This window comes from Pristiophorus japonicus, chromosome 5 (genome assembly GCF_044704955.1).
Source record: "Pristiophorus japonicus isolate sPriJap1 chromosome 5, sPriJap1.hap1, whole genome shotgun sequence".
NCBI classification, from domain to species: domain Eukaryota; kingdom Metazoa; phylum Chordata; class Chondrichthyes; family Pristiophoridae; genus Pristiophorus; species Pristiophorus japonicus.
Window position 1 is genome coordinate 63,750,019 of NC_091981.1, and position 12,271 is coordinate 63,762,289.

General features: G+C 47.7%; 1 protein-coding gene across 1 annotated transcript in view; it reads left to right on the forward strand.

Annotated features, from left to right (window-relative positions):
* Positions 1–759: 759 nt before the first annotated feature.
* Positions 760–12,271, forward strand: part of LOC139264366 (GMP reductase 1) — a 139,440-nt gene continuing 127,928 nt past the window's right edge. The window contains exon 1 of the mRNA XM_070880681.1: positions 760–1,053. Coding sequence (XP_070736782.1) covers positions 967–1,053 — 87 coding nt within the window. The 5' untranslated portion in view covers positions 760–966. The remainder of the gene's footprint in view (positions 1,054–12,271) is intronic.

The window sequence follows — 12,271 nt, forward strand, 5'->3', positions numbered from 1 at the left end:
TAAACGTTCATTCCCTCCACTGTGCAATGTGGCTGCAGCGTGTACCATCTACAAGATGCACTGTAGAAACTTGCCAAGGCTTCTTTGACAGCATCTCCCAAACCCTCGACCTCTACCACCTGAAAGGACAAGGGCAGCAGGGCCATGGGGACACCATCACCTCCAAGTTCCCTTCCAAGTCACACACCATTCTAACTTGATAATATATCACCATTCTGTCCTGTAGCTGGTTCAAAATCCTGAAACTCCCTAGTACCTTCACCACACGGACTGCAGCGGTTCAAGAACGTGGCTCACCACCACATTCTCAAGGGCAACTAGGAATGAGCAATAAATGCTGGCCTTGTCAGCGATGCCCACATCTAATGAATGAATTTTTAAAAACTTTGTGTTGAGCCTCAAACACAAAGAATGACTGGCAGGTTCTGTAGGGTCCATGAAACTGCAGTGCATCATGAGTCACCACTTTTAAATGGAAGAGGGAAAATCTGGAGAGGGAGGGAATAAATGTTACTGCACAGTACAGTGTTGGCACACAGACAGGTCGTGGAGGAAGTAATTACATTTCAATCCGGCATTTGTTGGGAGTCGCAAAGTGCGGCAGAACGCAGCACTATCCACCAAGCCAATGACTTTCAAAAATAATGCATACGCCTTCCGCAAGCAGAGCAGAGGGAGTGTTTCTTTAAATGGGAGTGCTGCTCGCTCGCACTGTAATTGCAACTGCAGTGTCCCAGGATGCATGTGGAGATGTTTTCCTCTGCAGTCTTCCCGCGGAGTGGGAGGGAGCGAGGGTGACTGCGGGCCAAATGATTTGAGCTATGCAGCAGCTCGGAAAGTGATCTTTCCAAATAAAGTGCGAGGGGGTTGTAGCCAGCAGTGCGGGCGGGCTATAAATGAGCCGCGCGCACAGGCGGCAGGCTTTTGCTGGATCAGAGCTGGAACGGGGCGGCAGCATCGCTCAGAATGCCTCGGGTGGACGCCGATCTGAAGCTCGACTTCAAGGATGTTCTCGTGCGACCCAAGAGGAGCAGCTTGAAGAGCAGATCCGAGGTGAGAGAGGAGAAAAAGCACCTTTCGAGGAATTCTTTTCATATGTTTTCAGAAAGGGACAGGGATCCACTTTGATCGTTTCAGTTCACCTTCTCACCTAATTTGAACCACCCAAAGCTTTGTGTATTCCTTTTGAACCTTCCTGTATAAAAAGTTCACGATACGTGTTTTGTCCAGGCTCGTAGCTTGGGAACGAGTCTCGAAGCAACGAGCCTAGAGGACTAACACAAGGTCAAGTGAAGAATTGTAACAAAATAACCCTTCAAATGGACTCAAATACTATGTCCTGAAAGAGTATGCAGTATGCGTTTGATGTCAGTCTATTTTTTTACGTGCTTTATTCAAAAGTAACTCAAGCTAAGCCATGAACAGATGGAGAATGCAGCCTGCAGTGATCAATACATTGCTGCATTCACGCCACAAGAACTGCCCTCAAGTTAAATTGTTCCCTTGGGAAAGTGCGGAGAATATCCCAAGATGCGACATTTTTACTCTCTCCTGCAATTCAATAGCATTCAACCAACTTATTTCCTGCAGTCGTCACTATTGTGTTCCTAACACAGATGAGGCTGCACACAGGGAGGTTAAAGTCACAGTGATCTCAGTCTTCATTAAGACACTCCAAAGTGAGGAACAGGCCTTAGGGGCTGGCTTATATACAGCATCCCTTGGGACTTCAGGGGATGAGCTCCCTGGTGGCGGAACATGGGAGTGCATGCTTTACAGATACACAACATCACTTCCACCCCCCCTCCCCCCCCCCCAAAGTCAAGTGAAAACTATTTCAAGTTGAGGCGGTTGGGAGCCTTTCCCTGGTGGACCGCCTCGGTACAAATGTCTGTTCAGATGTGTTGGCTGTGCCCTCGCTGGGCTGGCGTGTTGTTGGCCCTGCAGGACTGCTAGGTGAGCCTGGCCTTGCTGGGCTGTTGGGCGTGATGGGTTCGATTTCCTGGTCCGGCGTGGTGTCGTTGATCCTTTGGGTGTGTGTTGTGGGCTCGAAAAAGGTGGTGTCTGCTGTGGGTTGTTCAGGGCAGTCTGTGAACCGCACCCTCATTTGGTCCAGTTTTTTTCTGCAAATTTGTCCATTGTCTAGTTTGACTACAAACACCCTATTCCCTTCTTTAGCTATCACCGTGCCCGCGATCCACTTGGGACCATGTCCATAGTTTAGCACATACACAGGGTCATTCAGATCAATTTCCCGAGACACAGTGGCGCGACCATAGTTTACATTTTGTTGCTGCCGCCTGCTCTCTACCTGATCATGCAGGTTGGGGTGAACCAGCGAGAGACTGGTTTTAAGTGTCCTTTTCATGAGTAGCTCAGCCAGGGGCACCCCTGTGAGCGAGTGGGGCCTCGTGCGGTAGCTGAGCAGTACTCGGGACAGGCAGGTTTGGAGTGAGCCTTCTGTGACTCGTTTAAGGCTCTGATGGTTTGTACTGTCCACTCTGCCTGCGCATTGGAGGCTGGTTTAAACGGGGCCGAGGTGACATGTTTGATCCCATTGCGGGTCATGAATTCTTTAAATTCGGCACTGGTGAAACATGGCCCGTTGTCACTGACCAGTATGCCGGGCAGGCCATGGGTGGCAAACATGGCCCTCAGGCTTTCAATGGTGGCGGTGGTGGTGCTTCCCGACATTATTTCACATTCAATCCATTTTGAAAAAGCATCCACCACCACCAGGAACATTTTACTGAGAAACGGGCCCACATAGTTGACATGGTCTGGAGGGCCAGGACACAAACTTAGTGGTGCCTCTCTGGGTGCGTTGTTCAACTGAGCACATACGCTGCATTGCCGTACACAGGATTCTAAGTCACAGCTGATACCGGGCCACCACACGTGGGATCTGGCTATCGCTTTCATCATTACTATACCCGGGTGTGTGCTGTGGAGATCCGAGATGAACGTCTCCCTGCCCTTTTTTGGTAGCGCTACGTGGTTACCCCACAACAGGCAGTCTGCCTGAATGGACAACTCGTCCTTTCGCCGCTGGAACGGCTTGATTGGCTCTTGCATTTCAAAGGGGATGCTGGCCCAGCTCCCATGCAGTACATTGTTTTTTTACTAGGGACAGCAGAGGATCTTGGCTGGTCCAAGTCCTAATCTGGCAGGCCGTGACAGGTGATTTATCATTTTCAAACGCTTCCATGACCATCAACAAGTCTGCGGGCTGCGCCACCATCAACAAGTTTGCAGGCTGCGCCATTTCCACCCCCGTGGTGGGCAATGGTAGCCGACTGAGAGCATCTGCACAGTTCTCGGTGCCTGGCCTGTGGCGGATGGTATAGCTATATGCTGATAGCACGAGTGCCCACCTTTATATGTGGGCTGAGGCATTAGTATTTATCCCCTTGTTTTCAGCGAACAGGGATGTGAGGGGCTTGTGATTGGTTTCCAGCTCAAATTTGAGGCCAAACAGATACTGATGCATTTTCTTTACCCCAAACACACAAGCTAATGCCTCTTTCTCAATCATGCTGTAGGTCCTCTCGGCCTTAGACAAGCTCCTGGAAGCATAGGCGACAGGTTACAACTTCCCCGCAACGTTAGCTTGTTGTAATACACACCCGACTCCGTACGACGACACGTCACATGCTAGCACAATTCCTTTACACGGGTTATACAATACAAGCAGCTTGTTGGAGCATAAAATGTTTCTGGCTTTCTCAAAAGCAATTACTTGGTTTTTTTCCCCATACCCAGTTCTCACATTTGCACAATAACACATGTAGGAGCTCTAAAAGGGTGCTTAACCCCGGTAAGAAGTTACCAAAATAGTAGAGGAGTCCCAGGAACGACCGCAGCTCTGTGACGTTCTGTGGCCTGGGCGTGTTCCTGATAGCCTCTGTCTTGGCGTCTGTGGGTCGAATGCCGTCCGCCGCGATCTTTCTCCCCAAAAACATCACTTCTGTTGCCATGAAGACGCATTTCGACCTCTTCAGCGACAGCCCTACGCGATCCAGTCGCTGGAGGACCTCCTCCAGGTTTTGTAGGTGCTCTGCGGTGTCCCGACCCATGACCAATATGTTGTCCTGAAAGGCCACCGTGTGTGGTACCAACTTGAATAGACTCTCCCTGTTTCTCTGGAAGATTGCTGCAGCCGACTGAATTCCAAATGGGCATCTGTTGTAGATGAACAGTCCTTTATGCGTATTGATGCAGATGAGGCCCTTCGAAAACTCCTCCAGCTCCTGCGTCATGTAGGCCGAAGTCAGGTCGAGCTCGGTGAACGTCTTGCCTCCTGCCAGCATCGCAAATAGGTCGTCTGCCTGAGGTAGCGGGTATTGGTCCTGTAGCGAGAAACGATTAATAGTACTTTATAATCGTTGCAAATCCTGACCGTGCCATCACTTTTGAGTACTGGAACAATCGGGCTGGCCCACTCGCTGAATTCCACTGGGGAGATGATGCCCTCGCGTTGCAGCCTGTCCAGCTCGATTTCCACTCTTCCTCATCATGTGAGGTACCGCTCGTGCCTTGTGGTGAATGGGTCATGCCTCTGGGACCAAGTGGATCCGCACCTTCGCCCCGGAAAAGTTTCCAATGCCTGGCTCAAAAAAGGAAGGAAATTTGTTAAGAACCTGGGTACATGAGGCCTCATCGACATGTGATAGCACTCGGATGTCATCCTAGTTCCAGCGGATTTTGCCCAACTAGCTCCTTCCAAGCAGTGTGGAACCATCGCCCGGGACAATCCAGAGTGGCAGTTCGTGCACCGTGCCCTTGTAGGTGACCTTGACCATGGCGCTGCCCAGGACAGTGATAAGCTCTTTGGTGTATGTTCTCAGTTTCGTGTGGATGGGGCTCTGGGCTGGTCTGAATGCCTTGTTGCACCACAGTCTCTCAAACATCTTTTTACTCATGATGGATTGGCTAGTGCCAGTGTTCAGTTCCATGGCTACGGGTAAGCCATTCAGTTTTACGTTTAGCATTATAGATGGACATTTCGTCGAACATGTGTGCACCCCGTGTACTTCAGCATCTGCCCCCTCTCTCTGAGGCTCGAAAGTGCTTTGATCCACCATGGACCGATCTTCCTCTGCCAAGTGGTGGTTAGCAGGTTTTGCAGAGCTTGCAGCTTGTTTGCAAGTTCGTTGGAGGTGCCCCATTGTTCCACAGCTCTTGCAAACATACCCTTTGAAGCTGCATGAATAGGCTGAATGGAAGCCTCTTTGTTGGGGACTCTTGAGTCATCTGGATCACCTGAGGCCTGCTGGCAGTTGCAGACTTGTGGGTTCTGCCCTGTACATTTCTGCTCGCAAACACAGTTCCAGTTATTTTATGAACATTGCTAGAGATTTGTTTGATGTTATCACTGGTGGACATAAACGCCTGTGCTATCGCAATGGCCTTACTGAGGGTCGGTGTCTCTACAGTCAAAAGTTTTCGTAGGATGGCCTCGTGGCCAATGCCCAGTACAAAAAAGTCTCTGAGCATTTGCTCCAGGTAGCCATCAAACTCACATTGTCCTGCAAGTCGCCTTAGCTCGGCGACGTAGCTCGCCACTTCCTGACCTTCAGATCGCTGGCACATGCAGAACCGATACCTCGCCCATCAGCATGCTCTCCCTCGGATTAAGATGCTCCCGAACGAGTGTACACAGCTCCTCATATGACTTATCTGTGGGTTTCACTGGAGCCAGAAGATTCTTCATGAGGCTGTAGGTCGGTGCCCTGCAGACTGTGAGGAGGGCCGCTCTCCTTTTTGCAGCGCTTCCTTCTCTGTTCAGCTCGTTGGCTACAAAGTACTGGTCTAGCCATTCGACATAGGCTTAACAATCCTCACCCTCCGAGAACTTCTCCAGGATGCCCACAGTTTGCTGCATCTTTGCGTTGGATTCATATTCTCGTCGCCAGTTATTGTGTTCCTAACACAGATGAGGCTGCAAACAGGGAGGTTAAAGTAACAGTGACCTCAGTCTTTAATAAGACACTCCAGAGTGAGGAACAGGCCTTAGGGGCCGGCTTATATACAGTGCTCCCAAGGGACGCTGGGATCCCCTGGTGACGGAACATGGGAGTGCATGTTTTACAGATACACAACAGTCACCATAACATAAAAGGACCCAAAGAAACCCTAAACCAATTAAAAGCCGGAAGAAGAAACGGACTTGGTACAGAGTGAGTGGAACTCATTTCTACACAACCCCCTTGCTGCTGTGGGCAGTAAATCATAGAATCATAGAAATTTACAGCACAGAAAGAGGCCATTGTGTCTGCACGGCCAACAAACAGCTATCAAACCTAATCCCACTTTCCAGCTCTTGGCCTGCAGCCTTGTAGGTTACGGCACTTTAAGTGCATATCCAAGTACTGTTTAAATGTGGTGAGGGTTACTGCTTCTACCACCCTTTCAGGCAGTGAGTTCCAGACCACCACCACCTTCTGGGTGAAAATATTCCCCTCAAATCCCCTCTAAATCTCATACCAATTACTTTAAATCTATGCCTCCTGGTTATTGACCCCTCCACTAAGGGAAATAGGCCCTTCCTATCCACTCTATCTTGGCCTTTCATAATTTTATACACCTTAATAAGGTCTCTCCTCAGCCTCCTCTGTTCCAAAGAAAACAAACACAGCCTATCAAATCTTTCCTCATAGCTAAAATCCTCGTACATCTCATCTGTACCCTCTCTAGTGCAATCACATCTTTCCTGCAATGTGGTGAACATAAGAACCCTGGCCCAAGATTGTCCTAAGTGGAGGAAGAGCATCCGGGAGGGCGCTGAGCACCTCGGGTCTCGTCGCCGAGAGCATGCAGAAACCAAGCGCAGACGGCGGAAGGAGCGTGCAGCAAACCAGACTCCCCCACCCACCCCTTCCCTCAACCACTGTCTGCCCCACCTGTGACGGAGACTGTAATTCCACATTGGACTGTACAGTCACCTGAGAACTCACTTTGTGTGGAAGCAAGTCTTCCTCGATTTCGAGGGACTGCCTATGATAATGATAACATAAGAAATAGGAGCAGGAGTAGGCCATTTGGCCCCTCAAGCCTGCTCCGCCATTTAATAAGATCATGGCTGATCTGATCATGGACTCAGCTCCACTTCCCTGCCCGTTCCCCATAACTCTTTACTCCCTTATCACTCAAAAATCTGTCTATCACCGCCTTAAATATATTCAATGACCTAGCCTCCACAGCTTTCTGGGGCAGAGAATTCCACAGATTTACAACCCTCTGAGAGAAGAAATTCCTCCTCATCTCAGTTTTAAATTGTGGTGGCCCCTTATTCTGAGACTATGCCCCCTAGTTTTAGTTTCCCCTATGAATGGAAATATCCTCTCTGCATCCACCTTGTTGAGCCCCCTCAAAATCTTATATGTTTCGATGAGATCACCTCATTCTTCTGAACTCCAATGAGTATAGGCCCAACCTACTCAACCTATCTTCATAAGTCAACCCCTCTCATCTCCGGAATCAATCTAGTGAACCTTCTCTGAACAGCCTTCAATGCAAGTATATCCTTCCTTAAATACGGAGACCAAAACTGTATGCAGTACTCTAGGTGTGGCCTCACCAATACCCTGTACAGTTGTAGCAGGACTTCTCTGCTTTTATACTCTATCCCTCTTGCAATAAAGGCCAACATTCCATTTGCCTTCCTGATTACTTGCTGTACCTCCATACTAACTTTCTGTGTTTCATGCAAAAGGATTCCCAGGTCCCTCTGTACTGCAGCACGTTGCAATTTTTCTCCATTTAAATTATAATTTGCTTTTCTACTTTTTTTGCCAAAGTGGATAACCTCACATTGTCCCACATTGTACTCCATCTGCCAAATGTTGGCCCAGAACTGCACACACTACTCTAGCTGTGGCCTAACTAGTGTTGTATACAGTTCAAGTATAACCTCCATGTTCTTGTATTCTATGCCTCAGCTATAAAGGCAAGTATTCCGTATGCCTTCTTAACCACATTATCTACCTGGCCTACTGTCTTCAGGCTTCTGTGGACATGTACTCCAGGCTACTTTGTTCCTCTACACTTCTCAGTGTACTAACATGTGTATTCTCTTGCCTTGTTAGCCCTCCCCAAAGCATTACCTCACACTTCTCTGGATTGAATTCCATTTGCCGCTGTTCTACCCACCTGACCAGTTCATTGATATCTTCCTGCAGTCTACAGCTTTCTTCATTATCAACCACACAGCCAATTTTTGTATCATCTGCAAACTTCTTAATCATACCCACTACATTCATGTCTAAATCATTGATATATACCACAAAAAGCAAGGGACCTGAGCCCTGCCGAACCCCACTGGAAACAGCCTTCCAGTCACAAAAACACCCATCAACCATTACCCTTTGCTTCCTGCCTCTGAACCAATTTTGGATCCAACTTGCTACTTTGTCTTGGATCCCATGGGTTTTTACTTTTGTGACCAATCTGCCATGTGGGACCTTATCAAAAACCTTGCTAAATTCCATAAATATTACATCAAATGCACTGCCCTCATCGACACTCCTTGTTACCTCCTCAAAAAATGTTATCAAGTTAGTCAGACACGAACTTCCCTTAACAATCCATACTGACTGTCTTTGATTAATCCGTGTCTTTCTAAATGAAGATTGATCCTGTCCCACAGAATTTTTCCAGTAATTTTCCCACCACTGAGGTTCGGTTGACTGGTCAGTAATTACTCGGTCTATCCCTTTCTCCCTTTATAAACAACATTAACAGTCCTCCAGCACCGCACCTGTAGCTAGAGAGAATTGGAAAATGATGGTCAGAGCCTCTGCTGTTTCCTCTTTTGCTTCTCTTAACAGCTTGGTATACATTTCATCCAGGCCTGGGGATTTATGCACTTTCAAAACAGCTAAACCCCTTACTTCCTCTCTCACTATGTTTATTTCATCTAAAATTTCATACTCCTCTTCCCTGATTACAATGTCTGTATCGCCTCTCTTTTGTGAAAACAGACGTAAATTGACTCCTTAATTGATCATGTAGCTGTTTGTATAACCACCTCACAACTGATCATATAATTGGCCCAATAGTGGTTTTCATAACTGGTTACATAATGAGCCGTATAACTGTTTATGATAAGTAAAAAGATAGTTAATGTAAGCAGGAAAATAGTATTTTAAAAGAATAATGGCACTAAAGACTGATAAATCCCCAGGACCTGATGGTTTCCACCCCAGGGTTTAAAGGAAGTAGGTGAGGAAATTGCAGATCCTTTAGCCGTAATCTTCCAAATCTCTCTCAATTCAGGAATTGAACCTTTACATTGGAAAATTGCAAATGTAACCCATTATTTAAGAAAGGTGAGAGAGAGAAACCAGGAAATTTAATCTAACATCTATTGTGGGGAAGTTACTGTAATTTATTATTAAGGACAGAGGGACTGAGCACTTAGAGAAATTTGAGCTGATTAGAGAGCCAACATGGATTTGTAATGGGTTGGTTATGTCTAATGAACTTAATTGATTTTGTTGAGGAAGTAATTAAAGTAGTAGACAGAGGAATGTCTATGGATAAAGTTTATATGGACTTTCAGAAGGCATTTGATAAGGTTCCTCATAAGAAAATGCTAGCTAAAATTAAAGCTCATGGAATTGAAGACAAATTATTGACCTGGTTAGGTGGTAGAAGACAGGGAAGGGAATAGGGATAATGAGTATGTACTCGAATTGGAAGGAAGTGGCTAGTGGTGTCCCAAAAGGATCTAATTTATTCACTATATTTATTAATGAGTTAGATAACTTAATCGAGAGCCATATATCCAAGCTTGGCGATGACACAAAGATTGCTGGTATAGTAAGTAGTGTAGACGGGAGCATAAAATTATTACGCGAGCGGGTTAACCTGTGGCAGAGGGACTTCAATGCAGGTAAGTGTGAAGTCATCCATTTTGGACCAAAAATTATTTAAATGGTGCAAAGCTAGGAACAATGGAGGTCCAAAGAGATTTATGGGTCCATGTACACATCACTAAAATGTCATAGCCGTAGTCAGATACAAAAAATAAACAAAAATACTAATTAATGTTAGTCTTTATAACTGGAGGGATAGAATATAAAGGGGGAGGAGGTTTTGTTGCAGCTATACAAAGCCCTGGTTATACCATATCTGGAGTATTATGTACAGTTCTGGGTACAGCACCTTCAAAAGGATATATTGTCCAGAATGTTACCAGGGCTCGAAGGATTTGATATTGTATGTAGAGAGAAACATTTTGTGCCAGTGGGAGAGTTTAGGACAAGGGGACATAATCTTAAAATCAGAGTCGGGTCATTCAGGAGAGAAGTTAGGAAATACTTCACGCAAAGGATGGTAGAAACATGTAACTCTCTTCCACAAAAAGCCTTAAATGCTAGCTTAATTAATAATTTTAAATCTGAGATGAAGGAATAGAGAGCCACATATCCAAGTTTGCTGATGACACTAAGTTAGGTGGCACTATAAATAGTGTAGATGGGAGCAGAAAGTTACAAAAGGACATTGATAGAAAAAGTGAGTGGGCAAAACTGTGGCAGGTGGAGTTCAAATTGGAGAAATGTGAGTTTGTCTACTTCGGATCTAAGAAAGATCAATCAGACTATTTTCTAAATGACGAGAAGCTAGGAACTGTAGAAGAGCAGGGAAATTTAGGGGTCAAAGTACAGAAATCAATGAAAGCTAGTGGACAGGTACAAAAAAATAACTAAAAGGCGAATGGAATGTTGGTCTTTATCCCAAGGGGGCTGGAACACAAAGGGGTGGAAATGATGTTATAGTTTCATATAAAATTCTGGTTAGACCCCATTTAGAGTATTGCGTTCAGTTCTAACACCTCAGGAAGGATATATTGGCATAGAGTGGGTACATCGCAGATTCACCAGAATGATACTAGGGCTAAATTATGAGGATAGGTTGCATAGACTAATTCTGTATTCACTTGAGAATAGAAGATGAAGGAGTGATCTAATTGAGGTGTTTAAGATGTTTAAAGGGTTTGATAGGGTAAATAGAGAGAAACTATTTCCTCTGATTGGAGAGACCAGAACAAGGGGACATAACCTTAAAATTAGAGCTAAGCCATTAAAGGGTGACGTCATGAACCACTTCGTCACACAAAGGGAAGTGGAAATTAGGAACTGTCTCCTGTAGAAAGCTGTTGAGACTAGGTCAATTGAAAATTAAAAAACTGAGATTGTAAATTTTTTATTAGACAAGGGTATTAAGAGCTACAGAACTAAGGCAGGTAAATGGGGCCCAAGTTTCGGGCTGCGCATAAAACGGCGCAGCCCGGACCTGGACGCCTGTTTTTCGCGCCACAAAGTGCGCCTAAAAAAAACGTACCTATTCTCCGGCTCCCTGCAGGCCCTCTGGAGCTGGGCGCGGCGCAACACAAGCTGTAGGGGGCGGAGCTAGGTCCCTGCGCTGAAAACAGTGCCGGGACCTCTGCACATGCGCGCTACAGTGGGCACGCATGTGGAGTAGCTCCAAGCGCCCAAAACTGTGGGAGGGGCCCTTAGCCCTGGCCGAATGGCCTCACTGGGGCTGCGTGAATAAGGCTCCTCCCACCCGACCCAACCCCCGCTCCCCCCCCCGGCGACTCGACCTCTGCTTCCACCCCCCCCCCCCCGGCGACCCAACCTCCACCCCCGACCCGACCCGACCCCCGCTCTCCCCCCCGAGTCCCGACGCCACCTACGGTTTTGCTGATAAATCCAGCCCGAAGTCTTGGGCCCGGCCGTTCAGCCTCCTTCTCTCCCTCCCCCCCCCCCTCTCCTTCCCCCCCCCTCTCCTTCCCCCCCCCCTCTCCTTCCCCCCCCCCTCTCCTTCCCCCCCCCTCTCCTTCCCCCCCCCTCTCCTTCCCCCCCCTCTCCTTCCCCCCCCCCTCTCCTTCCCCCCCCCTCTCCTTCCCTCCCTTCCTTCCCTCCCTCTCTCCTTCCCTCCCTCCTCTCTCTCCTTCCCTCCCTCTCTCCTTCCCTCCTCTCTCTCCTTCCCTCCCTCCTCTCTCTCCTTCCCACCCTCTCTCCTTCCCTCCCTCCCCTATCCTTCCCTCTCTCCTTCCCTCCCACCCTTTCTCCTTCCCTCCCACCCTTTCTCCTTCCCTCCCACCCTTTCTCCTTCCCTCCCTCCCTCCTCTCTCCTTCCCTCCCTCCCTCCTCTCTCCTGCCCTCCCTCCCTCCTCTCTCCTTCCCTCCCTCCCTCCTCTCCTCCTTCCCTCCCTCCCTCCTCTCTCCTTCCCTCCCTCCCTCCTCTCTCCTTCTCTCCCTCC